The 27,226-nt window shown below is 31.8% G+C and overlaps 4 protein-coding genes and 1 long non-coding RNA gene across 10 annotated transcripts; 2 read left to right on the top strand and 3 right to left on the bottom strand.

Annotated features, from left to right (window-relative positions):
- Positions 1-41: 41 nt before the first annotated feature.
- On the bottom strand, positions 42-24,537 carry LOC122518282 (rab11 family-interacting protein 4B). 5 transcript variants are annotated; one of them, XM_043637139.1, is made up of 11 exons: positions 18,564-19,668; positions 18,006-18,302; positions 11,671-12,516; positions 9,370-9,444; positions 8,631-8,669; positions 7,802-7,919; positions 2,132-2,296; positions 1,661-2,030; positions 1,422-1,567; positions 1,296-1,346; positions 42-1,209 (listed from the first exon to the last, which is right to left on the bottom strand). In XM_043637139.1, exons 3-11 carry the CDS (start codon positions 12,483-12,485, stop codon positions 1,087-1,089), a joined length of 1,902 nt encoding a protein of 633 aa, XP_043493074.1. In that variant the 5' UTR covers positions 12,486-12,516; positions 18,006-18,302; positions 18,564-19,668; the 3' UTR covers positions 42-1,086. The 5 variants fall into 5 exon arrangements, with proteins under 5 accessions (XP_043493074.1, XP_043493077.1, XP_043493075.1 ...); XM_043637142.1 differs by lacking the exons at positions 18,006-18,302; positions 18,564-19,668 and adding an exon at positions 24,513-24,537; XM_043637140.1 differs by lacking the exons at positions 18,006-18,302; positions 18,564-19,668 and adding an exon at positions 19,675-19,956.
- On the top strand, positions 5,354-6,987 carry LOC122518317. Its single transcript, XR_006304047.1, has 3 exons — positions 5,354-6,432; positions 6,660-6,770; positions 6,849-6,987. It is a non-coding gene; the product is annotated as an uncharacterized LOC122518317 (long non-coding RNA).
- LOC122518308 lies at positions 19,984-22,233 on the bottom strand. Its single transcript, XM_043637183.1, has 2 exons — positions 22,068-22,233; positions 19,984-20,660 (listed from the first exon to the last, which is right to left on the bottom strand). Exons 1-2 carry the CDS (start codon positions 22,216-22,218, stop codon positions 19,987-19,989), a joined length of 825 nt encoding a protein of 274 aa, XP_043493118.1. The 5' UTR covers positions 22,219-22,233; the 3' UTR covers positions 19,984-19,986.
- LOC122518303 (EKC/KEOPS complex subunit TP53RK) lies at positions 21,215-24,037 on the top strand. Of its 2 annotated transcripts, none has more exons than XM_043637177.1 (4): positions 21,215-21,333; positions 23,067-23,310; positions 23,404-23,670; positions 23,746-24,037. In XM_043637177.1, exons 2-4 carry the CDS (start codon positions 23,124-23,126, stop codon positions 23,991-23,993), a joined length of 702 nt encoding a protein of 233 aa, XP_043493112.1. In that variant the 5' UTR covers positions 21,215-21,333; positions 23,067-23,123; the 3' UTR covers positions 23,994-24,037. The 2 variants fall into 2 exon arrangements, with proteins under 2 accessions (XP_043493112.1, XP_043493113.1); XM_043637178.1 differs by having other exon boundaries at positions 23,112-23,310.
- Positions 24,538-24,561: 24 nt separating the features above from the next.
- On the bottom strand, positions 24,562-25,175 carry LOC122518438 (respirasome Complex Assembly Factor 1). The gene is made up of 4 exons (XM_043637380.1): positions 25,077-25,175; positions 24,885-24,988; positions 24,685-24,814; positions 24,562-24,603 (listed from the first exon to the last, which is right to left on the bottom strand). Exons 1-4 carry the CDS (start codon positions 25,173-25,175, stop codon positions 24,562-24,564), a joined length of 375 nt encoding a protein of 124 aa, XP_043493315.1.
- Positions 25,176-27,226: the final 2,051 nt, after the last annotated feature.

Below are 27,226 nucleotides of genomic sequence, written 5' to 3' on the forward strand. Positions count from 1 at the left end.
ATTTATGTTATTAATGGCGTTAATGACAATAACTAGAGACATCAAAATATAACGATTTATTCGCAACTTTAATAGCTTTTTTTTTTCAGTATAAAGACCTAAAATATTCTATAGGTGAAAATACTAAATATTAATTTAATAGGTACTATTTTTTGTATCACAGATGCGCCGTGACACATAACGCAGTCATACATCACCTCTTTGTCAAGTAACTAGTAGGTAACTCGCGAATGATATTTATTTAAAAATTAAATTCGATTCAAACAATCAATTACAAGGCGAGAATAGATAAAATGGTGAATAACATTTTATCGTTAAAAGATGATATCATCCTTAGAGGTGTGAGAGAAGATACTTTAGTAAATTATTGATAAATTGTTTCATCTGTACATTATCACATATTGAATTATCATTAAATACATGACTACCAAATATAATTATTCTTGCCAAGAAGATAATAAGAAGAAAGGTGCAATAATAAATAATTACATCTTTTTCCTTTGACGATAATTCAATATCATAAAATTCTTCAATTTGATATAATAATAGTAATAGTAATATATACGAAGGCCTTTTGTGTACTTTCTTAATATAATATACAGATTCATTGTTTCAAATGATTAACAATAATAATGCCACACTTACTTATTTAACGTACTCTTTTTTTCTCTTCTCTTTCTTTTTCTTGCCGTTATAATAAAATAGATAATAAGAATAACGAAGAGATGAGTTTAAAAAGTTTCAATTTCACGCATCATCTGGAGATTTCTGGAGCTTTAAATTTATGTGGACGGAAGCTATCTTCCCGAATTAATTTTAATATGCGAATACATGTACGTGATATCACAGGTTTAATTCTTTGCCAAATTTTAGCAAAATGTTCTACGAATAAATCACAGAACAATTTACTTCATTTTAACTCGAAAAACTTGAGACACCTAATACATATATATGTATACAACTACAATAGAATAATTTATATAAATGTATAAATAGTAATTTCAATAAAGAAACTTAATGTACAATGCCTTCAATTTTGAAAGATTATTTCAAAATTCTCTAATCATTCATAAAAATGATCCACAGTTAGTGCGCTTGTTTGACTTCAAGCAATTGCGGATAATTTTCAACGATATTTAATAAAATCCCATCGATATATGCTCTTAATTGAGCATTGACTTCCTGTTGTTCTTTTAAAGCCTGTTTCAGCTGAAACATATAATAATTTTGTTAATAAATAAATAAATAAATAAATATATTATGAAATAGAAGAATACAGAAATATTTACACATACTTCCGAAATACTATATGGCGATTCATATTCGTCAATAGGATGACCATCCATCTACGATAAAAAAAATTTGTAAACCATTACTCGGTATAATTTACAAGATAAAAAATTAAATAATGATATATGTACCTGATCCTGACTCATACCAGCCAATAACTCGGCTGCTAGACTCGGTCCTTTCTCGGTTCCATTACTACAAGGACTTAACATTAAAAGTTCTCTGCCTGCTTGTACAGCGGCAGCAGCTTGCAATTCGTCTCGTGCTTCTTCCAAACCTATTGATAAATATATATTAATGTAATATATATTATATATAATATATCCATAAATATATATTAAATAATAATTCAAAAAAAAGAACAACATACTTTTGTTACGTGCTTGAAGATGAACCACCTGTTGTTCAAGTTCTTCGACTCTCTGTTGATTATCAGCTCTAATTAAAAGTTCTTCTTTAGCAACTTGAAGCATATGATGAGCTTCATTGGCTCTAGCAACTGCTTGCTTTTCATTTTCTCTGGCAGTATTTACTTCGCTTTGAGAATCCTTAAGTTCTATCTCAAGCCGAGTTTTGTCATTCTTAAATCTTTCAAGTTGCTCTCTTAATCTTCCTATTTCATCCCTTAAAGTAGAACTTTCTAAATCGATTGCTTGTAACTTAATAGCATAATTTTCTAACTGTAATTGTTTTTCTCTTTCCAAGCGACTGGCCAATTCTCTATGCCTTCTTTGTTCCGCCTAAAATAAAAGAAGAAAAAAAAAGAACAGTTTTATTTTTTTGGTTTATAAATATATAGAATAGATCACAGAAAGAAAAATAAAGATCATATCGAACAAACCTGTAATCGTTCTTCTGCTCTAGTTTCAGCATCTTTCGCAGCTTCTTCTAAAATCAATATTCTCGCTTGTAAAGTTGCATTTTCTTGTTTAACTCTTGCATATCTTTCTTCGCCGACCGATTGGGTATCGGCCAATGCGTGCATTTGCTCTTGAATCATTTGGACCTATAATATAAAATAATATTTATAATATTTATACTTATTTAATATATGTATATATATTTTTAAAAAATAAATAAAATAATAGTATTATGTACACAAATATATATATACATGTTAAGAAACATTATTTAATTCGTTTAATTTCTCATATAATTAAAACGTAAATGTTACGCAAACGGAAACTGTATTCTAAATAAAATATTCAAGACGCAAAGAACATTCCACTTAAAGGCGTTGCACTTATGCATTCTCCCTAGTTAAGAAGACTCATGTGGTTAGAATACCAAATGTGGATATCCGTAGGTTTCTCACTTACTATTCTTATCAATGGCAATTAAAAAAGAAAGGAAAAAAAAAAGGACGAAAGACGTATTTCCTGCGAATTGGCATTTTTACAGGAAAATTCTACGAACGTGTACATTCTAAAATTACTTAACAATAAGGAAATCATTTTGGTGCCATATTCAAAATATATAAACACGAATAATAACATCTTATATTTGACATGTGTCGCAACCTTGACTCAGAGATGAACATGGATTAAACATCGTTCGTTTCATCGATGATTTATAAATATATGTATATATAACATAATCTTTTCTAAATATAGATATCTATAATATATATATATATATAATAACCTTGTAGTTTAACCAAAAACCAGATATATTAGAAGCCGAGTTAACGCAACTCTATCCGATTATCTAAAGGCTTGGAATACCAATAAGAAAATAAAACCTACCGTTAAAAAGGTTTCTTTTAAATAATCAAACCCAAGAATTTAAAGTAAAAAAAAAAAAGAAAAGAAAACAGAAAGAATACTACAGATATAAATAATTCAATCATCAAACTGTACTTGGCGATATACCAAAAAATACGTCAGTTTCCAACGAAAAGAAGGTTGAAATACAATATACCAAATAGAATTAAACTGTAAATCTTCGAAAATTTGTATAGAAAAGGATGAAAAGAAAAATATGAAGAAAAGAAAGAAAGAAAGATAAAGTCGGTGTTAAGGGATGATGTGTTCGTATGATTAAAAAGCATACTTGTCCTGTAAGCGAAGGAACGCGTCGTCTAGTTGTCGTCCTAGCAACACGGGGCACCTGGCCGACAAACTGAAATTGTCCCTCCCAAAGGTCGTATTCTAAACCAGCACCTGGTCCGGAGGGTGGTCCCTCCCCGAAAGTGGTAGAAACACATCGATAATCTCGATCAATCGATTCTAGATCATCGTCGTCGTCGTCGTCGTTCAATCGTCGAGATTCCATTTCTCTTTCTATTACTATTTAACAATCTATCTTTGTCTCTTTTCTATATATATTTATTTCTCTTGAAAAAATCAAGTCACGTCATCGACATAATCTTTGTCCTCAATGATTTATCGTCAACAGTTTTCTGACTGACGACGACGACGACAACGACGATGACGACGACGACGACGTCGAGGAAGAGGACGAGGATGACAAATACAAGACGCATAACACGCGCCATAAATTGACGATGATGATAATAAACCATCGTCTATCTCGGTCCCACTCACACGACCACGAACATAACCTCTTAAACGTTACAACAAACTTAGCGGTTACAATTTGTTTTTTCCACTTTGGTATACTTTGATTTAATAACAATAATAATGATATTAATAATGAAATAATAATTAAACAAGATGATCTAATAATAATATGATAAAAGAAAGAAAAATAAAAAAAAAAAAGGAAACGCAACGCACACTTCACGTCTTCCACCGCTGCGCACTTCAAATACATTCGACTTCCTCGTGTCGCGCGTTTTCGACTCCCGATCGTTGGCCGGGAATAACCGAACGATTACGAACGATTCTATTTGTGTTCTCTGTTGCTTTCCACACACACTAACTCCTTACGGATCACTTCCAGGGGATGCGTATATGTGTGTGTGTATGCAACAGCGTGAGCGGTGCATTTAAGTCTAATAATACGTGTTTTAAGGTATATACAACTCTATATACGATATACACGTGTATATATACGGTATCATGTATATATAAGTTCTATATACATATACACATATGTATATGATGCATGAATGCATGTATGCATGTATGTATGTACCTATATGTGTTACATTGCATAGCTCAACGCCCACCCCTTACAAATTCGATGCGCGCGAGTAGGTAAAATACATCCTACTCGAAGAAAAAGAAAGAAAAGAAATTTCTCACATATTCCTTCTTCTTACATACGTGCTATCCTTTTTAGATTTGCATTTGCATTTTTCTTTTTCTGTTTCTTTTTCTTTTTTTGCTGTAGCTTTCGTATTCACTGTGTGCATCCATCTCTTTCGAATTCCTCTTTCTTCTCTGACTCTTTCTTTTTCTTTCTTTACCTTTTACTCGTGTATGTATTACGTGTATTCCACATGAAAGGTATATACATATATGTAACTTTAACTATGATTATCTCTTTTATACGTGGGTGAATTCTTGGGACAAGGGATGGGCGGATTAGGAAGTTAACGTGGGTCTATATAAGTGTTTCGAGGTCACATATTCTGACTTGCCTTATGCGAAAATAGAGAGAACGTCCTCTTCGCTAGATTTCCTTCCGATTTTATGCGTATGCACACTGTGATGCATCTACATGCGAAATTACGTTGGTGCGAAAATACGAGAAATAGAACTATGGTCGCCATATTGGCTCGAGCATATATAAACGTAGACTCTATCGATTGATGTTATTATTGTTATTATTATTATTATTATTATTATTATCATTATTAGTATTATTATACCCAGATACAAAGTATACCTTTTGTATTTTGGTAAAAAATAATAAATACAATAACGAATTATATATATATTTATGTTATTATATTAATTGTAAGTACAATATCTCTGTACCTTTTTTTGTTTTAGTTGAAAATAATCATTAAAATGATGATTATGCGATGTTTTCTCGAACGTATCACTGCAAAATTTGATTGATCGAATCAATTGAATATAATCCCTTTTCATCCCTGTCTATTACTCCACTCTTTGTAAGTTTTATATCCAACGTAAGTTATCACTACTGCAATCACCACAAAACTCACGAAGGACCATCCAACCCAACCAACTATACCGGTGCATGACGTTTTAGCGCAGGCCATTCCCTCGTTCTAGTTTCGTCTAACTTCTAATCGGATTTAACACAGAAGATCGATGAACAACTGTCCTTAATTACCGATTACCACATTCTTACGAATAAATTTTGATAGAATTTTCTTTTATACCGAATTTATCGATCGCTTATATCAAGAAATTTTCTAATAAATATTATATCCTAACGAACAAATGACTAATTTCATTTAATCAAACAATTGACATACGATTTATCTATGACGATATACATGAACGTGTTGAAAAGTTTTGAGCCTAACATAAAAACAATTTTTGATTTATTCATTTTTAATTTGTCGTCATAGTTTCAGAACTTTTTAATTCACCCTTGCCTTGTACGTGTACAAACAATTATAACAATGAACTAATTCAAAGAAAAAAAGGGAGAAACAATTTATATTTTATAATTATAATTAATTGTAATATTAAATAACTAGAGTGGTGTACAAGAGCGAGTATCAAAATAAATTGTATTATACATTTTCGATTTAGTTTTTCACGTAGAATCATCATCCCCTGTGTTCCATCAGTTACAGTAGACCCTGTATATTTAATTACTTTTACTTTCCATACAACCCCAATGATAAATACTGAATTTATTTATTCTATTAAATACAAAATGTTAACTATTTTCTATACTTTTATTTATTCCATCCTTCGGGATTTATTTTATAATCGATTATCGGCATTTATTGCACTGAGACTTGACACGTCAGTAGCTATACTGATTTTTGAACGAGGAATATTAATTATTCCCGTATTTAATGTATTTTCATTGTCATCGATTTCGTTCGACTTCTTGTTCTGCATCTTTTCCAAGATTTTTTTAGAAGACATCATAACGGGAAATTTTTTACATTGTTCACAGGGCATACTGCACTCTTTTCTAAGTTCTGATATCATACCAATGCAGCGTACAAATTCGGCCGGACAATTTTGTATGGCGTCTTTCTGCCTCCTCACTGTCTATTTGAATTTAACAAATTCGAGAGTTTTCGTATGTAAATTTGGAAAAATTAAATCTGCTATTATATAATATATATATTTTTTCTTAACCAACAACAACAAACGATTTTACCTGTATCGAGGTAACAGGATTGTTCTCTCTAATTGTTCGAAATCTCTGACTTGTTCTCGAAATAATACGATAAAGAGCAAATCCTAATGCAATGAGAATCACTATAAGAAGAATGATCAATAACCAGGATTTTCCTTTGCTTTCAGAAACAATTTCATTAAGATTTTCATGGTTGTTGTAACAGGAAAGTGGACAACTTGGTGGTATCGAATGATGGTGAATTCCGTATGGTTCGTATGGAATATAACGGTGATAAGGTGGGTAATAACTGTAAGAAGGTAGAGAATGATGATGCGATGATGGTGGTAATTTAATCCGATCGGTTTGACTTGTAGAATGAGATGGACGAGACGAGGATTTGTAAGATTGTTTTGTGTTACACATCAGCTACGAGTTGAATGATTCCAAATTGTTTTTTATCTTCTCTCTCTTTCTGATTTTCTTTTATACGTTTTATATTTTGCACGTGAATACAAATTTCTTTTTAATCTTTTCTCTTTTTGTCTTCTAATAAAATATTTATGAAATTTTTAATTTGAAACGAAAACATTGTTACTGTTAATATTATTATTAGATCAAACGTCGGTAACACACGCAAATTTAGAAGGTTAGCCAAGATATCTGTGAAGTTTCATTCGATTAAATTTTGATGTTCGTAAACATCCAAATATATATCGAGTTGGTCAATAATTAATTTCGAAATTTTCGCTAATAAAAAATATTAAATATTTTCAATACGAAATACTATAGTATATTATTTGTTTAGATAAAAGAATAAAAAAAAACCATACCAAACGTATGCAATAAAAAATATCACATATAAAATATATTTCATTATTTAAAATATAAAATTTCGACATATTACTCACTGACCAACTTAATAATCTTCCTACTAGCAGTCCTTGTTCGAATCTAATATCGTATCAATATATTAAATCATTGAGAGATTGATTCAATGAAATATTAAATAAAGAGACTAATGAATTCTATTGGAAGATATATTCGAAAGAGATACCTAATTGATATTAAAAGAATTGATTCAAGTTGACGAAAATTCTTTTTCGTATAATTTAATCAATATTATTCTTATCCCTTACTATACTGATTTCAATACTTGCAATATAGTTTGCATATTTATATAACGTAAATTATCATTATTTAAATTTACATTGCAAAATTATTTTTCGTTCGTGATGTTAAAAAGCTTATTTTCAAATGCATTTTCGCATAGCATTTTCTTTTTTCTTTTTTTTTTTTTTTCTTAACATATAAGTGCAACAACACTTACCCTATGATTGAGATCTATAAAGTCTTCTTCAAGAGATACATCGCTGTACATATCGTCAGTATTGTCACAGTTTGAGCCTCTTCCCGAACTATTGAAGCTACCACTGCGATATAGCTGACTGTAATACAAAATAACGTATAATTAAATAACAATTACATTATATATACGAGGGTGGGTTGAAAAGTTTTGAGCTTAGCCAAACAACTTCTATCGTTTTTAAAATAAATAATAAAATATATAAAATAAAATAAAATTTGTATTATTTTGTTGTTGTTGTTGTTAAAAAGTTTTGCGTTTTTAATCAACGTCGAAGTAAAATTGTCTCGAGATACTTTATACATTATTATTATTATTATTATTATTATTATTATATGTATTTAATCGAAATATATAAAACGCCTACGTATTAGAAAGTTTTCAGTAAGATTGAAGTTCTGTGAAAGGATCAAACTTCTCGAAGCGTCACGAAACGGAGTTGGGTGTTCGAGATCTTCGAGAAGAGATCACTGATATACACCAATTTCTTTTTCTCATTTTGTATGACGCCATCGGCTATTATCATACCGTGACGTCAATTCCCGTTGAAAATCATTTATACGTACGATGGAGAATTTTTGTCTTTTCTTTTATTAAAAATTATTATATAAAATATATCTTTTAATATTTTTTATATTAGAAAGTTGTGTGTATGATTATAATTAATTATCGATGAATTAATGAAGAATTGAATCATTATTTTTCTAACACGTAATATAATATAAATGTAAATGTATTTTTTCTTTCATTTATTTTTATTTTTTTTTTATTATTTATAATATGATTTTTTTACCTGGCTAATGCATTTGAACTGATCCGTTTTCTCCCGGAACTGGAAAAATCAAAAAGAAAGATCATTAGATTTAATATTCGTGAAAAGATTGTTTTAAACAACGATTGATATTTATCAATAATTATAATACGATTATTGTAATTGAGTTGCTTAAAATAATTTAAGAATAATTTCACCGAGGTCGATTCTATATCGATTTATCGAGTGTGTTGAATATATGCCAAGTTTTTATTTCTTTCTGTCATTATTTATCACGGTTCACAAATGCATAAACAATGTATATATATATATATGCTTGCAATGTGTATAAAAAGTATATAATTAAATTTAAACGTACATATTATATTCTAAATCAAGTGTCGACCTATTGAGAAACGTTTTCATATAAATATATGTATAAAAGAATTTTTTTTGAACAGAAAAACCATTGTGTTTTTCTAGTAAAAACTTGGACATTATTTTTTTCTTTTTTTCATTTTTTTTTTTCTTATCTTCCGTTTTACAGATAGAGAGTACAAAAGAAAGATAGAGATAGAGAAATATTTGCACATACGATCCTTTTCTCACGCCATATTTTCACACGTCTCTTTGTTTCGTCATCGTTTTCTTCTATCGACGGAATTGTTCTCGCGAAGAAAAAAATATAATTGATACACGTTTCGTATGTGCCATATGCAAAATTTCTTTTTTTAGTGGATTAATATTTGTTAAAAGCATTATATTTTTATATATATATTACCATGGGGGTGTTCGTCTGAGGGATGTTCGAAGCCAGGAATGCCTTCCTATGGTCGAATTCGGACTTCTCGGATTTCTGTAATAAAAACAAAGTTATTTCAAACATTTTGTAATAAAATTCATTTATTTTAAATATAATTAATAGAGTATATTATATATAAATTTATATATAAAACAAACTGGTGATATACCAGTTGCAAATAATATATAGAAAATATTTATATTATTTAATAAACTATCACAAATAATATATATTTTATCATTTATATAATTTTATATATATATATTATATATGAAATTAACTTTCTACGTGAAATAAGTAAATCGAAAGTTTTTGTTTTATACTTGCATGAAATGCAATTCGATAAAATACATATATATATATATGAATGACGAAGTAAAATGATTACATATTTCAATCTCTAATTTAAAATATTGCGAGAAAGTTAACGAACATTTTCTTAGAGTTCGATCGAATTAATTATGATAATAATAAATAATAGCAAAGTATAAAATTTATAAGCGATACGAGAGAAATGATTTTCCTTACAAACGTTTCTCCCCATCGATGTATATCATTTCAATTAATTAATAACAAATGTTTCTCCATGGGGATATTCATCGTATGATCATCGAAGTATCATCAATGTATCATCAAAAATTGATTCTATTAAATTTAATTAGATCATTAATTTATCTTCCCTTTTTATACATCTGTGTAATCATGATATTAATTATCGAGAGTCACGCTTTACCTTCTCTAACATAAGTAATTTCATGCTCGAATGATCTTACCCGTTTTAATGATTCCATTTCGTCAAATGAAAAAGGTGCTAAAGAATCAAAATAATCGAAAGGGAAATAGATAATACCCCGTTTTATTTCTAATTATTTATCTTCTCTTTTAACTTAAGATCGGAAGAAAATATTTGCACGCAAGATAGGAAATAAAATAATTAACATTTCACAAATTTTATTTTTTTCATTTGAGAATAGCCCTAATACGAAAATAAGAGAATATTGTTCGTTCAATAATTTTGATACTTTTATTTGAAAAAAAAAAAAAATATATATATATAAAAGAAAATACGAACGAAAAAAACGCATAATGATCGTGAAACGGAAATGCATTCAACTTATGTATTACTGCGATAATCCTTCTCTATTTTTTTTATCTTCTCTCGAGTAAAATAAAATGGAAGGGGAAGAAGTGTGGAGGTAAGGGGAAATCGAACGTCATTAAAGCTTCCCGTGGAATACGATAAATTAAATTAATAAACTTGAGGAAGTAATCGGAATAATAATGGTATTAGCTTTGTTTTCTCTTCTCATGCGAAAGTTTCGATACAGATAAAGAAACTTTATTAGAAATTATAGTTACGTGTGTGTATATATATATATAAATATATACGATCGTGAGAACGAGGATGAACTTTTTATTTGGTTAATTTTTTACTTAACACGACCGAAATTCCAATACTCATCAGAAAACAATGATTCGGTGAGTGTTAAAAAGAAAAAGGAATTGTATAAAGAAAGTACTACCATTATCATCATAATCATAATCATAATCATCATCATCATCATCATCATTATCATCATCATCATCATCGTTTCGTACATAGTTGAAGGAAAACTTCGTTGGGATTCATCCTAGCATGAAGATAATTAACAACGTTCCAAGCGTGCACGAATGTAACGTAAACAATAGAGCACTGGTGCGACCTTAGAGCAAGTGGAAAATTAATCGTAGACTTTAATTGTTAATACGGACATATTTATGCGCGTTCCTTTTGATCAAATATGGTAAATAAAAAACGAGACTCGTGTAACGAGGAAAGAAATAGGGAACGACGAATTCCGGTCGAGAGGAGGAAGTGGCAATAAAAAAATTAGCGCAAAAATTCAACAGAAAAAAAGAAAGACAAGAAAATAAAGAATAATACCACCAGTAAGAATAAGAAGCGATAATAAAAGCTGGCCAGAGGGGTTGGTTGGGGGTTGGGTAAAAGACTCGTGGTTTTTGTTTTATCACACTGCGGCAATGTTCGAACGATGGGGATTTCACCTCTCGGACAAATCGATAAGTTGTTCTCGAGGAGTAGCACGTTGCACTCGAATTATACGACGACGTTCGTTGTCCTGGCAAACGATGGATTTTCATTGGTTCCGCTACGATTACAACAATGCAGTATCCAACGCGCGTGACCCAAAGCGCGAAAATTTGAAACGACCAACATAATGTAAACGATAATAATAGGATGTTCAATAACGAATGGAAGAATTAACAGATTAAATTTACCTGCCGAAAGGGTTGCTACCAGTAGGAGAGGGTGCTGAACTGCTGCCACCAGGTGAATCGGCGTCGTCCCGGCCGTCCTCGGGTTCACCGTCGGCGTCAACTTCGACGGAACCGAAACCAGAACTGGATCCAAAGTCGGATCCAAATCCGAATCCCTCGTAACTCTCTTCTTCTTCTCGATTATTACCAATCAGTTTGATATTGGTAATGGATGATGACGATGATGATGATAATAGAGCGTTGTTATTGGTTTCGGTTGTTGCAGTAAGTGGACGACCACATGGATCAGAAATAGCAGCAGTACCAGTACCAGTACCATCACCAGCATCGATATTCGAATAATCCCCGGAGTCGTTTTGCGGACTGGCGCTACCGACCGGATGATTCTGCAGGTCTAACGACATCGAAACCGACGAAGGTGGCCCGTCGTTGTTGCTTCGTCGTCGGCCCCATTCGACGTCGTCGTCCTCCTTGTCGTCGCCGGCACCGGCACTCGTCCTTTTTCCTCTACCTCCACCTCCTCCTCCTCCTCCTCCTCCTCCCTCACCTTCGGCAACGCTTCTTCTAACGTTTCCTTTCCTTCCCGACAAGATGGCGTTGGCTGTTGGTTCGCCAACCAAATCTAACACCTCGACGGTGGACAACGACGGTATCGAATCAACGTTGTTGTTGCTGCTGTTGTTGTTGTTGTTGGTGGTATCGTTGATAACTTCCTCTTCTTCTCGCCCTTTTGATCCTTCTTCTTCTTCTTCTTTCCTTTGATTGTCTTCGTTCTTATCGTCAATAGCCGTCGATGACGAACGAGAGCTTACCATCCTTCGTTTCTCCGATCACGATATTCCCCACCTTGATTTGATTGGATTTGATTTTTTGTTTGTTTAAAAAGATAGACATATTTTATATACACACGTAAAATGGTACGAGAGACATGCTTGAACGATTTTAACTATCTAACTAAATTACTGGTCGAAAGAGAATAGAGTTGTTAAAGGATGCAAGGCAAAAGAAAGGTAGTAGAAGGGGTAGAAAGAATGACAGAAGATAAGTAGTAGGGAGAGTTCGTTCTCCAGGAGTGGAAGGACCGTATGAGTCACACCGAAGACATTTTCTAGAGATAGACCAAAAAAAAAAAAAGAAAAGAAAAGAAAAAGTGGTAAGAAACTGTTCCTCTCTCTCTCTCTCTTTCTCTGTCCCTTTCTCTTTCGCACGAACTCTAGTGGGGTGTCGTTAACTCGAGCTTTTCAGGTCCAACTGGCCTGTCAAGTTCACGAATAAGATCACGCAGGTAAAATTAACTTCTGACTGAGAGGCGGAGCTGTTGCTGCTGCTGCTGCTGCTGCTACTGCTACTGCGTTCCACCGAGATGAGTGCCCACAACTGTTTAAAAGCAAGAACTTGCATGTCCAACAATAACGTCCCTTACATCCCTTCCATCCCTTCCTTCCTTCCTTTCCATTTATTTTCCCTCTTTCTTTCCTTTTTTTTTATACTTTCTTACTCGCTTACTTTTCAACTAGGGATGTAAATATGTATGCTAAGTGAACGAGTTTGTGAGAAAATTGGAAGAAGTAGGAGAAAAGCGTGAGAACTGTGCATCGAAGTCATGCTACGATGAGTCAGGCCTGAGAAATGCTGAGAAACAGGAGGGACAACGACCAAGAGACGACGAAGAAGACTCGTTCGGTGAATAAAAGGGCTGTGCATATATACCATCATCATCATCATCATCATCATCATCACCATATCCAACTTCCACATCTTTACCACTACCTCATCACTCCCTTTACAATCTTTTCCATATTGCAGTTGCGAAAATTCATGCATTCGTATTATCTCTCACACACACACGTGCACGTGTAAGTTAAAACTAATTACCTGAAAAGTAGGCAACTTTTATTTTGTATTATTTTATAAAACAGACAAATATAAGATTATATTTTATAGATTAAATGACAAAAATTATATCGAGAAATATATTTAGTTGATTATGATGTCTCTAAAATAAAATTCTGCATCGTTAGACCGGTTTGAAATTATCATTGGTTATTTATTCCTTATCATTAATTAACATGTGATTTCATCGTTACGTATATATATTTTCTGTACCTTATATACATATATATAATCCTTGCGACTCGTTTTCACTTTCTATTTCACGGAGTAAAAAGGAAGTCTCCTTCTTAGTTTGCACCTTATACACGGTGGGATCGTATTTACATCGACACGCGCATGTGCCCATGTGAAATGTTGCGCGTGCAACAACAACAACAACAACAACAACAGCAACGTTTATATCGTAAACACTATTTTCGTTCCCACGTGGGTTTTTAAAAAGCCTACTGGAAAAAGAAGCTCCCGTCGATAGATGAGAAATAAATAATGAAAATAATGATATGTACGATGATGGTTCATCGAACTCGCCATTTTGTCGCGAATTTCCAACAGACAGCGCTCTTGTCGCTGAGAAAACATGGACCGAAGGAACGGAATATTTAATATAACGATTAATTATTATATTATTGCTAAATAAATTAATTATCAATGGAATTAATTACACAAGAAAGAAAGAAAAAAACGAAACAAATGATAATAAATCTATCGATCTATTTGGTTCTAAACGTTCTAACTATATGAAACTATGATTGCATTATGATAGGATTTCTCACGAAAGTTTGGCGGTCAAGCAACGGGACGAAGCCGTACCAGTCTGAACCGTTCGATGAGATAATCGCAAAAGGGAGTGTCTGCTGATCATTCTAAAAATGGGCGTTACACGATATAATCTCGTGATTTCATCGTTATCCGTTATATTGACTGACAATGAGAAGAAAAAAAAAGAAGTAGCATATATATATGCTGTTTCCTTTTTTAGTAACAAATCCCCCTTGAACTTTGTTTAAACTCTTAGGCCAAGAAGATGTGCACCACCACATTTGGAAACTCGCCAAAAGCTTTTCTCTTTAAATAGTACGAACGTCGAAGTGGTTACTTGCCCGCGAAGGTTTGTTTTATCTTCGTTCCTTTTATTCTCATAGAAAAGGAATAAAGGGAGATGAATGTGCGAAAGAAAGATAGAAAATAAAGGGAAAGGGGGAAGAAGAACACAGCGCGTGCCAGAGATCCTTTCCTCGTTATTCCGGATCAACGTGCTGTACCCCCTTCCCCCCAAACCGCAATCCCCCCAATCCTTCTTAACTCAATGCACCATTGGAAAGCATCGGGTGAAATCGGATCAAGGATTCAACGTTGATCGAAGCGTGACGTCACGTTAGATACTAGGACAATATCCTTCAGTGTTCTTTCCCCCCTTTTTTTGGGTTGTAATTTTAATTATCTATTAATTATTGTTAATTTAATTTGTATGTATATACATATATATATATATTTCATTATATTAATTATATCTCTCTATTTGATCACATTATTTAATCACGGTTTAATTCATACCAATACTCGATGAAATATTTCTGAAACGTTTTGTTTTAAAATAGATCAATAGCAATTAAATGTAAGAATTTTCGAATCCACCGCGTGTTCTTGACGCTGGTGTCAGTCATCGAACGTACGTAGACGACATCGTATACGTTGGATCATTTATTCATTATAATAGTAACGTACGTAGTTGGTTACGATGAACCGGTATATATATATATACATATATATGTACTCATAGAACGTACACGAAAATAGATAAAAGTGACGTCGTAGAGGAATATAAAAAGCAAGAAAAGAATTGTGAACGTGAGTTGCATTAAAATTGCATTACTTGACGAAAGAACATTACGTTTCTTTTTTCTGCTTACGTCGATTCTTTCGATTTATCAAACTCGATATTTTCTATAAATCCTTTTGAATTTTCAACGATTTTCGATAAATTGTCTTCGAATAATCCTCACTACGTTTCATTATAATTCGTATATAATGAGAATAAGTTAACTTATGTGAAATCAACGACGCCTAGGTATATCACGGTCAATCCAAGATTATTATCAATAATCTTATCAATCAACGATTAATTGTAAATTTTTCTTTTTACGAAATAAATATATAATCTTTCTTCGTTTTTCTTTAATGTTTCTTATCTTTTTTCCTAACATTTATAAAAGTGCATGATTTTAATTACGTATCCCATGAGAAATATTTTCAAACTTAATTTCGCAGTTAACCGGTTAGGGATGCGGTTGTTTTGTTTTGTTTCGTTTTTTCTTTTTCTCTCTCTTGTCGAGGAAATTCAAATAACTTTTATGTTAAAAAGTTGCACGCATAAATGCGTTTCGAATCGTTGAATTCCAGCGGTGTAACGTTATTTAGAACAAGCTTGAAAGCGCGGCCACAGGAAGGAAATACGTTTGACGCTTCTCGGTTCGTTTAATTGTAACATCGTTTTTTGATATCTCGGTGCTATGTAAATATTTACGATTACAAAAGTAGAATAATACAATTTTTTGAATGGCCACGATTTGCATATGAGTATATGCGTGTATGTATGTATGTATGTATGTTATACGTGTTAAAACAAATTAAATAATAACGAATAATCTACGAAAAATATCCAACAAATAAAAAGAATCTAATAATTCAATTCAAATGAACAAGAATTATTACCATACCGCGTCTCATTATTAATTTGATTATTTCAATTCTGATTCATAAAATCAAACAAGTTCATAAAACATAATATAATTCATGATTCATAACATAAAAACACAATGAAGGAAACTTTAGAAGAAGAAAAAAGAAAAAAGACAAAGTAATGTCTCTTTGTGAAATTTGATTTATAGATGATGCATTTCTGAATAATGATTAAACTAAAAAAATACTGACGTTATCGGCGAAACGTTGAATATATCATAGAGAAAGCAGAACAGCAATATATAACAGTAACAGTAGCAGCCATTACGATTGGAGAACACATACGATAGAACTAACGAACGTAATACCTTGACTATTTGCTTGAAAACGTGTATGTACATATTTTTATATAACAATAATTACGATAGAATTAATATAAAAAAAAAAAAGACAAACTTACAAGTAATATAAAACTTCGTAATATGTGTCTCCAGTTTTTTATCCTATGATCAAAATAACTTTTACTTTTGTCTTTTTTTTCTTTTTTTTGTATAATCAAAGAGGAAGATACCCCATAAAGGATCGAACTCATTCACTCTGCAATTTTATTTACATACAATCATGAAATATTAAATCTATCTTTGGAATACTTTACAAATCAGAAAATTATATGTAATATGTTTAGAAATGAGAACGTTTGAAAGTATTCGAAATGGTTATCTTGTTATACCGAAGTGCGTATACCGTTGCAAAAATATTCTTACTTGATTATGACAAATACTGTGTGTTAGATACTAAGAGCTCGTCATACATACATACATTATACGTATATATACTTGTAATATTGCATACACGAAAAATACAACAACGTTCTTTACAATCATCTAATTGGAGAATGACCGTAAAATTATTATTAAGTGTAGAAATAAATTCGGTGCATTGATATTTTAAAATTCATTGCATCAAAATCGCCATCTTGTTTTTTTTTTGTTTGTCAACAAATATTCGGCAAAAAATAATGGTGATTATTATCGAGGAATAACAAACGTATGATTACTTTATAAATAAATATTATATTTGTTTACAAAAAGAAAACGAAAAAACGCACCTAATTAGTTTCTACACTTAATATTATGATAATGAAAATAATTATATGTTTTATTTATCTTGAACATACCTTGTTTATTTTTTAAATAATATCGACACTTGTAAAAATAAAAGTGGTTCCGTGGTAGGGAGTATTATGATACTAAATGGGAACTACACGAAGAACATTAACGGTCAGGAATTTTATTCTCTTGAATTTACTTGATCCCAACAGTTTTACGGTTTCGTTTTAAAATAAAGTCCGATGACACGCGACGACCACGACGACGACATATAGGAAGGAAACAAAAGAAGAAGCGCACGCAACTAAAAAAAAATGCATACACATAGGATGCATCTTTCGAAAGCTGTCGAGTTTCGAAAAGAAACGGTCCTAGTATTATATCCGGGAATAAAAGAAGATTGAAAGTCTTCCTTCGGTATGCATAAGTGTTTTGTGTGTGTGTGTGTGTATATATATATGTTAGGTATGATTACAGTTGTATAGAAATATACCGAAATACTTTCTTCGGTGCATCGTGGCTACAGGAAGAGAAAGAAAGAGAAAGAGATAGAAAAGAATGAAAGGTAAGAAGGTCAAGGTCGATGATTTAGAGGATTCCTTAGAGAAAAAACGGGTTTTTTTTCGCCAAGAGACGTTACGAGAGTGGACTCACCTTGAAATAACGACGAATATATATGTGTGTGTATATATATATGGTGATTCAGAAGATGCAAGCCAAGGATGAAGAAGAGAATAGTAGTGGAATATAACGCGAGATATATTATATTCCAGTTTTACTTGTACAAAATGTATATACTTCTGCGTTGTCACGACTTTCGAGTAAACGAGATTTATTCTCGAATTAGCAAGTTGTAAGATGTTAGTTGTTTCGTAATAGGTATCGCACAACGTGAATTATTATTATTATTATTTTTTGAAGAGTTGTCAGCCGAGAGATTGATATAAACACCTGTAACGTTTAACTCGTCTTCGTTCGTTCGTGCGAGGAAAGAAAAAAAAAAGGAGATGCTTCATTTGAACTAACGGTAATAAGTGGACAAAAGGGAGAGGGAAAAGGAGAAAGAATGAAAAGAATTTAAAGCAAAGAAATAACAGTCGACGAAATAGGTAATGGTAGGAAAAGAATGAAGGAACGAAAGAACAAACGAACTAACGAATGAATGAACGAAGGAACGAACGAACGAACGAACGGAGAAACAAACAATCGTACGAATAATATACTACGAATAAAACTGGACGAGAAATGACGAGGGACGACCGAACGCGGCGCGAGTCTTAGCGCGAAAGCGAGCGAAACGGCCGAACGAAACCGGAGGTGCGCGAGTGGCCACGAACGGTCGCGCATGCGCACTGACTTCTCTTACCGAGCCACGCAAGTGCATATACATGCCGCCTATCTTGGCACACAGGTGCATGCTGCACATTCGTACCTGCAGGTACCGAGCGTACCAGTGATTCTCAACCTACGGAACCTCTTTTTATATATATTTTACTCCCACGCTATCGACCAGGACCTAGTTTGTCTTTCCTTTCGCTCGATATTCTTTTACCTTTCCCTTCTATTCTTATTCTTATTCTTATTCTTTCTTTCTTTCTTTCTTTTTTCCACTCTTTCTAATATACATTGGGGTTAACGTTAATTTAAATTTCGCGATAAAAGGAATGCGATCTGATAAATGATACAATTTTTTTCATTTTATACACACCGAAACATTGTATAGTAATTGTCGTTCTTTATGCAATTAAATTTGAAATTTGTTTCTAGTCATAGAGATAATAATAGTAATAGTAATAGGTATTAATATTTTCGACAATATTTCTTTTTCTGCAAACGATTTCGCAGCATATGATATCCTTGCACGCGATACATAGTACGAACCGACCAATTGTTTTTCCGTCGATCATTTTCTATTTACATACATGCTATTTAATATAGATCTATATATATGTTGACGGATAAAATTAACGTGGAATAAAAAAAGCAAAGTAACAATTGGAAGCCCGGTCGTGCGCTAGTAGTACTATACACGTACTAATTATGGCACAAAGAACTTTCGTTTAAGAGAAATTTGTGCATCCACTCGTTCGAAAGAACGTTACGCAAGGTTCAAGTTGAACATCGATATCGAATTATTTCTATTTCCTTGATTAAAAATAAACAAGAAAATCGAATTTGCGTATCAATGTAAAGAACAAAAGTCAAAGATTATTAAAATTATTCGAAAAAAAATCATTACAATGATAAAGTATGCATTAACTAAAGAGAAAAAAAAGTACGCGCATTTGGAACGATGATATTTGTTAAAAAAATTCCTTATTACCGTCATCTTCGTTTCTACTGTCAACAGATCTCTTCACAGCCAATTTCAATGGTTTTACGAGCAAAACGGAAAGCGTCATTGTCTCGAGTAGAAATCCACGCATAGAAAGGAACAAAAATGTCAAGACTATAATATGTATACATTCGTTCCATTTCGTTACGCGACCTTTTCCGCTTTCGACGAAGAAGAAGACGGCGGTTTCGTTCTTGAAGATTTTTAAGACTGATCTCCGTTTGATTGTACACGAAAATCGGTCGTTTTATTTTTGAAATTTGTCGTTGCAGCGGACTCTTGTCCGAATTCCTTTTCTCATCATGCATCGACTTCTTCGTTACCTCTTTTATAAACTTCCTTGTAAACCAATTCTTCCATTTGAATTCGTAGTAACATTCTTCGATCGGCCGGTAGATTTCTCATGTGCGGTAAAAGGCTCATGAAGAAATAATAAGTATCGTCAAAACGATTACCTTCCAAAGGATCAACCGTTAATCCGGTACCATTGTCGCTCTCACCCATTAATACTTGTTCGGGTGATATATTTTGCAACATCATTTCATCGTCCGCTAAATTATCCGTCACATTTTGAAATTCCAAATTATCGAAGCTCTCTTCCGGTTCTTGTTTAACGTCAACTCGATGATCGATACCTTCGATTTGCAGCGTACCATTTTCGCAGCTCATTGACAACAATTGATCTGCCAAGGTATCCCTGTCGTCCAAATTTCTATTCAAAGGTGTACCATTCTTGGTCAACATCCCTTCCGAGTCGTTTTCTCCTAATCCTTGATCCCCATCCATACCTGCTTTTCCACGTTCCCAAATCGGTGGCCTTGGAAGCATTTGTTCCTTCAAGAATTGTAGACTCTTGAAATGAATCCATACTGGTCTGTTGCGATGATATTTACTTCTTCGAAAAAATCTATCCTTCTTAAGCTCTGCACGAAACGTGTCCCGAAGACCTTTCCATTTAGCCTTTAATACTGGTTCTGAAAGAAACGAGGAAATATATTCCAATTAGAACCAGTTAATTCTTTTCATGATGTTTCGATCGAATTTGCGATTAACGTAAAATACAACATTGCAAAATAAATTTTTGAGAAAATTCTTTCAAAATGATAAAAAGAAAAAGAAAAAAAGAGGAAACGAGAGCTCGACGAATTGAATTATTTTCCATCGCAATAGTTGTGTAGGCGTGGGTCTGGTCTACTATTTTATGGAATTTTTTGCCTGGTACCTGTTATACTACCTGAAAACCCCTAACATTCTATGTATTAAAGGTCTGAAAGTTCTTTTTTTTCTACTTTCTATACATAGCATATAAGATTGTATTTGTAAACGCAGTATAATACAAAAAAAATGTTGAAGTAAGCTAAATATATTCTCTTGAAAATAATTCGAATTCTAATAAGGAAAATATCGACAAATATTTGTTAAAAATTTCACTTGAAACTAATTAAGTCAGTATCTTCAGCTGTCCTTTATTATTGACCTAATCGCAACCTACGCATGCGTAATCTCGTCATAGCGACTCGCACCTTTGAAGCTCGAGTTGGCTTGTATCGAAATAGTGTGATCGATATGAAATACTCGGTGATCGTTTCGTTCGATTAAATGTTCTTTTTTCTTATCAACAAAGAGAAATATCTTCGAATGTAATTGGTATGTATTAATCTCGTTGTTAATTCGATTTATGCGAGAAAAATAGAACGAGTTTAATATATTACAGTTTGAATAATAATCTCTAATATTTTATTTTTACAAGCTCATTCTCTTTCGTACGTTATTTGATATTAAAATAAATTGTACAAAATAGTGTTTTATGACGATTATGAGGATGATCAGCTAACAACGATCGGCGAAGAAAAATCATTTTTAAAAAAAACAAGAAAAGAAAGAACAAAGTAAATAGAATATTTTAAATTTAGAATAAGATATGCGCTAAAAAGTGAGGTTAAGCCGGTACGCGATGCGTACGAGCGAGTACGCGACGGTTCGCCACTGTGGAGCCACCACCCCTTTTCGCGTACCTTTCTCTTCCTTATCCCACTTTGTAGCGAATATCGGTAGGCAATATAAATTCCTAAAATAAAAAAAATAAAAAAAATAGAAAAAGAAAAAACTAGAAAAGATATTTAATATATATAAATATTTTTACGGGGAGGATTAAGAAAATCGATTTGTTGGATCACTTGAAAAGAAGAAGAAGAAGAAGAAGCAAGGGACGAAGTTACTTCAGAGGAAGGGGGTGGGGGAAATCGCTTGTAGGTCCAATTCATGCGAGTGAGAAAGAGATATAGAGATAAAGGTAAAGAGATTAAATAAAAAGAAAGTAAAAAAGAATAACGCAAGGCACGAAGAGAGAGAGAGACTTCTTTGAGATTTAATACACGCACTAGGAAGCTTGAAGATCGCTGCTATTTCCATCCAAACGCGGTTGGTTACTTCTCGATTGTGATAGGATATGTGTCTCTGGTTCCAAAGCGCGGGTCGTTTATAAACTTCGGCGATGAGCCGATTCGCGTCCATCTTTACTTCGTCCTTCATTTCCCTTAACAAGTAGCGGCAGTGGTGGCGGCGGCGGTGGTGGTGGTGGTAGAGATGTTGTTGTTGGGTCTCAACAAAATGACTAATTCTAATTGGTAGAATACGAATTTGAATTGACAATTTTTAGGGGCGAATTGAATTCGAAAATGATAGGAATTAAAGAAAAAAAAATTTAAAAAAAAAGAGAGAAAGAGATTATAAATATATAGATATAGACGGAGCGACAAACCGACGACGACAAAGTACGGGCGAATACTAGCGTCGGGATAGCGATTAGCGCGCAGGACGTTCTCACGGACGCTGGACGATCGATTCGCTGTTTCGTTCTCGTCTCGGCTCGCTAGCGCTAGCGCGACTTCTCGCATCTTTTCCTATCCTCTTCTTCTTAGTCTTCTTGTTGTTCTTCTTCTTACTTATATACTATGTACATACGCTTATATAGAAGAAAGAGAAAGAGCAATATCCCACTTTACAATTAGTTGTTTATTCTATCATGAGTTTCTCCTATGATGAGAACACTTCCTAGGATCAACCAACTTATTTCTTATTTTAATTGATTTCAACTTTCTTAAATTTAAACTTTAAAATCAAATATAGATCATGTTTGAATAATTTGAGAGATATCCTAGCAAAGTTCTTATTCTACAATGAGAGATTTCCTATGATGAACTGATTTATTTTTTGTTTGTTTATTTTATTTTTAAATTTTCTTGGTTTAGACTTTTAAATTAATTCTAGAGTATTTATTACAACGTAAGAGAAATCTTAGGGAGTCTTATGTTCTATGATAAACTTCCTGGAACAAAAACCGACTTATCTTTTTTAATTTATCTTCTTTTGATTTATAGATTTTAAAATTATTAAATCTAGATCATTTTTGTATTCGTTACAAGGAACAAAAAATCATGCACGGTTTTGAACTGATATCGCAAGGTGCCGAAGCCTGTCTCTACAAAGGGACATACTTAGGTAAACCTACTATAGTTAAAGAAAGATTTGTCAAAGGCTATAGACATCCGGATTTAGATAAACGTTTAACAAAAGATAGAATAAAGGCTGAAGCACGTGCTATTATTCGTGCTAAATCTGCAGGTAAAGATTAATTACTTGATCAGTTATCCGTGAACTTGATTGTTTTGGTACATTTCTCTAACTAATTCTTTTTGTTTTCCTTTTGTATCAAAGGCGTACCAACACCTGCATTATATCTAGTTAATTTGGATCGTCGCAGCATTTACATGGAATATATGGAAAATACTACAATTTTAAAACATTATATAGATGAAAATGTATCTGATAAAGTTAATGTAGAACATATTACTAAGTTTATAGGAGAAGGATTAGGTTTACTTATTGCTAAACTACACTTGAAGAATATAATCCATGGAGATTTGACGACTTCCAATGTTCTTTTGAAAAATATTTCAAATGAAATGTGGACCAAAGAGAAAGGTAATGTCTTGAAAGTTTTTATGTAAAAAAAAAAGAAAAGAATAACATTTGTATTAATATGAATTCTTTTTGTAGCTTTAAATCATTTTGTTATGATTGACTTTGGATTGGCACGAATTGATTCAACTGTGGAAGATAAAGCAGTTGATATATATGTTCTTGAAAGATCTTTGCTTAGTGCTCACTCAGAAGTGCCTACTCTTTTTCCACTAATTTATGATAGCTACCAAAAACATTATGCAAATAAAACTCAATGCAAGGAGATAGTTAATAAGTATGAAGAAGTAAGAGCACGTGGACGCAAACGATTAATGATTGGCTGATCATTAATAGAATTATTTTTAATAAAGAAGGATTATTTGTTAAATATATGAATTTAATTTTTTTTCATATTTTTACTAATGTAAGTATTTGTTTTGAAATTTCAAATGAAGTACTTGCATCTATGAGCTTTATTTTTTTAAATTTGTATACTTTTCTTTCTTGTAACAATAAAAATATATTTTTATTAACAAACGTTCGACTTATTCAACTGTGAAAGTTGGTGTATCAAGAAGAAACTAGTTTAATATAGATGTTTAATACGATAAAAAGATTTGTATACGTATAATTCATTCTTGCATAACAAGTATTATCTACGGGTAACAAATTGTGAGAAGATATTATTTTGTATAATTAATAAAATAATACCTTCCTTTCTTTTCGTAGAAACACCATTAATACAATCCAGTGTTATATATAGAAAATGTATGTTTTTACGTAGACAAATGCTTATAAAGTCAAGCATATGCAAATATAGAGCACTTTCCAGTAGCGAATATATCAAATGATTTTACACTTACAATTTAATTCGATTTTCAGTCCAAGTGTGTATCACTTTTTATTCCTAAATCAGTCAAAATGTAGCCCAGAATATATGATGATCCACGTTACCTGTAAATAATTATAATTCAAAATATAGATTATATCGATATCAATGACTTTAATTAATTTTTATGAAATGAAGTAATATACCAAGAAGCCAGCAAATGAAGTCATAAATCCTTCCTTAGTTAATTCCCATATACCACCATATTCTTCTTCATCGATTTGCTGATAACTGTTGAAATATAGATACATTACACCTGCGTTGACTAGTACAAATCTAAAAAATAGAATGTATTAATAACCATATTAGAATATATTAAAGATGATTCTGTACAGTTTTGACTTACAATAATAGAGCTATAAACCCCTTTAAAGGTATAAGACCCCATCCTATGCCAACGATAATACCGATTGCTTGTCTGGCCCAATAAACAACATCGAGAAATTCTTCCTGCATAAATAATAAATATGAGTGTTCATAAAGATTAAGATGACGCATAAGAAGACATATGAATTGTCAAAAGTAAGGTTATATTTACTTTATCTGGCCATTCTGAATTCGCTGTAATTGCACGCGTCCAAACACTTAATTCGCACTTGTTGCCATTCCCATTTTTTTCTGACTTTGATCGTGACATATTTGATTGAAACTTTCCACTTAAAAAATGACTTTTAAATTAACAACCATTAAAAGCGTGTGTAAGCGCGCTAGTCACACGCTCTTTTTGGTTCCACGTTTTATGTCGGTACTTCCGTACTTTTTCTCTGCGCATCAGTTTACGCAACACATTCAGCACATGTAATCTGTTTCTACTAGATACTATCATACCAAAATTTATAAAATCATTTAACACTGAAGCGCCATATAATTGAAATTTTACACGAGCGAAACGTAAACTTCGGCCATAACTTCTAATTCGTAAAGATTATACAATATGCAAGCAGAGATTATTTGTTTGACCAATCACATTCGATGGCGCGCTATTTTCATATTTTTGAATACGAAATTTACAATATGAATCGTACATAAATCAGATTTGCAAATTTACAAAGAATTAGAGGAATATTTATAATATTACAGTTAACATATCATCAAAGAATAAATGCAATAATTAAATAAAGAATATCTTTTGTTAACTGACTATGTTGTCTTAATGCAATATTCAAATAATCATAATTCTTTTCATAATTTATACATAGATGAGTTTATTCATTGGAGGATTATATCTTTATGATTACTAAATATGTTATATGTATATAAAGTTGCTGATACAGGAATGTATTTGAGTAAAATATATAAATATATCACACATGCACCATCATACGCACAGAGGCATACAGAGTCAGTTGTTTTTTTGTTTTGCTTAAATATTTACATTAAACCACTTTCATGTTGCAGGTGAATTTCTTATTATTTTTTGAGATCTACAATAGTTATTACCTAACTTAGATTCGTATATCTTTTTTACTTTTTCTTTCAGTTTTAGAAAACAAGATCAATTGCTATTATTCATTTGGCACAACGTGACAAAATTACTGAATTCTATTCATAATCAGTTTTCGAAAATTTGTAATGCCAACGCTGGCCTTGTTTTCTTTTTATTAAACTATAAATTTCACCTTTTTCGATTGAATATTGCACTGCACATTCTAATATAATTTTAATAGTACAAAAAGATCACCTGTAACATGACATGCAAAATTTTGTATGAGCTTGCATAATATTACACACACGTACATGACTGAATGCTATTTTTATAATTATATTATATATTATATATCCTTTAGATTTTTTACTGTCTCTCTAAAAGTATCATTATCAAATATTTTATTAATTATCTAATCTTTATCATATTGATTTACATTTATATAATAGGTCATAAAATTTAAATATGGAATGTGTTATTGGCATATATTTTGTGTTTGAAACAATATAATTTGAATAAAACAGCTACAGGAGGAAAGTTTCTTTCTTGGTTAATATAGTTTAATATTTTAAAGATTAGATGTATGCAAATTTAATATATGTCATCCTAAAGGAGACTAATAATGTATCTTGCAACAATGTATATTAATACGATGATTTGTATTACCTTCTTACATAGGTTGAGGAATATGTTTTTCTTGTTTAATATGCAACATGGATTTCAAAATGCAACTTGTAGAAATTTGTGTATTACTGTACCCATGTAAATAACAATAGTATATTTTTCAATGATTACAGCTAACAGTGCAAACAAAGGTTCAATATATGTTTGAACTGTTGCATTTTTATGTTTTGTCAGAATTTTATAAATGTATACATAGGGTGGATCGAAAATCATATTATAATCTAGGAGGATTTGATTCCTTGATTAAAATTAAATTGTAAATAATAATAGTAACAATTAATATTATCATTTTGAATAATTTACTTTTAACCAAGAAATTATTTCCATCTTGATTGTATTGGATATTCGAAACATCCTATATATATGTATATAATTTATATATATGTATATTTATATGCGTATTAAGATACTATCCCGCAATTCTATTTTACAAATGTATATACATATACTTTTCTCTATAAAAACCGATCAATTTTCTATATGATTATATATGTTAAATACTTTTTTTTGTTAGAAAAGACAATATATTTAACAACTCCTTTATCAAAAAAAGAAAAAGAAAATATATATAAAAAGAC

The sequence above is a fragment of the Polistes fuscatus genome, unplaced genomic scaffold (assembly GCF_010416935.1).
Source record: "Polistes fuscatus isolate 324 unplaced genomic scaffold, CU_Pfus_HIC Scaffold24, whole genome shotgun sequence".
NCBI lineage: Eukaryota > Metazoa > Arthropoda > Insecta > Hymenoptera > Vespidae > Polistes > Polistes fuscatus.

Coding starts and splice junctions, on each gene's coding strand:
- LOC122518282 (XM_043637142.1), bottom strand. CDS start 12,485: ATGGTAAGCTCTCGTTCGTCATCGACGGCTATTGACGATAAGAACGAA. Junction 2,031..2,131: donor GAGCAGAAGAACGATTACAG/GTTTGTTCGATA, acceptor CTTTTATTTTAG/GCGGAACAAAGAAGGCATAG. Junction 1,568..1,660: donor TCTTCAAGCACGTAACAAAA/GTATGTTGTTCT, acceptor ATTTATCAATAG/GTTTGGAAGAAGCACGAGAC.
- LOC122518308 (XM_043637183.1), bottom strand. CDS start 22,218: ATGAAGGACGAAGTAAAGATGGACGCGAATCGGCTCATCGCCGAAGTT. Junction 20,661..22,067: donor AGCGATCTTCAAGCTTCCTA/GTGCGTGTATTA, acceptor CGTTTCTTTCAG/AACCAGTATTAAAGGCTAAA.
- LOC122518303 (XM_043637177.1), top strand. CDS start 23,124: ATGCACGGTTTTGAACTGATATCGCAAGGTGCCGAAGCCTGTCTCTAC. Junction 23,311..23,403: donor TATTCGTGCTAAATCTGCAG/GTAAAGATTAAT, acceptor TTTGTATCAAAG/GCGTACCAACACCTGCATTA. Junction 23,671..23,745: donor AATGTGGACCAAAGAGAAAG/GTAATGTCTTGA, acceptor TTCTTTTTGTAG/CTTTAAATCATTTTGTTATG.
- LOC122518438 (XM_043637380.1), bottom strand. CDS start 25,175: ATGTCACGATCAAAGTCAGAAAAAAATGGGAATGGCAACAAGTGCGAA. Junction 24,989..25,076: donor ATTCAGAATGGCCAGATAAA/GTAAATATAACC, acceptor TTATTTATGCAG/GAAGAATTTCTCGATGTTGT. Junction 24,604..24,684: donor CTTCATTTGCTGGCTTCTTG/GTATATTACTTC, acceptor AATTATTTACAG/GTAACGTGGATCATCATATA.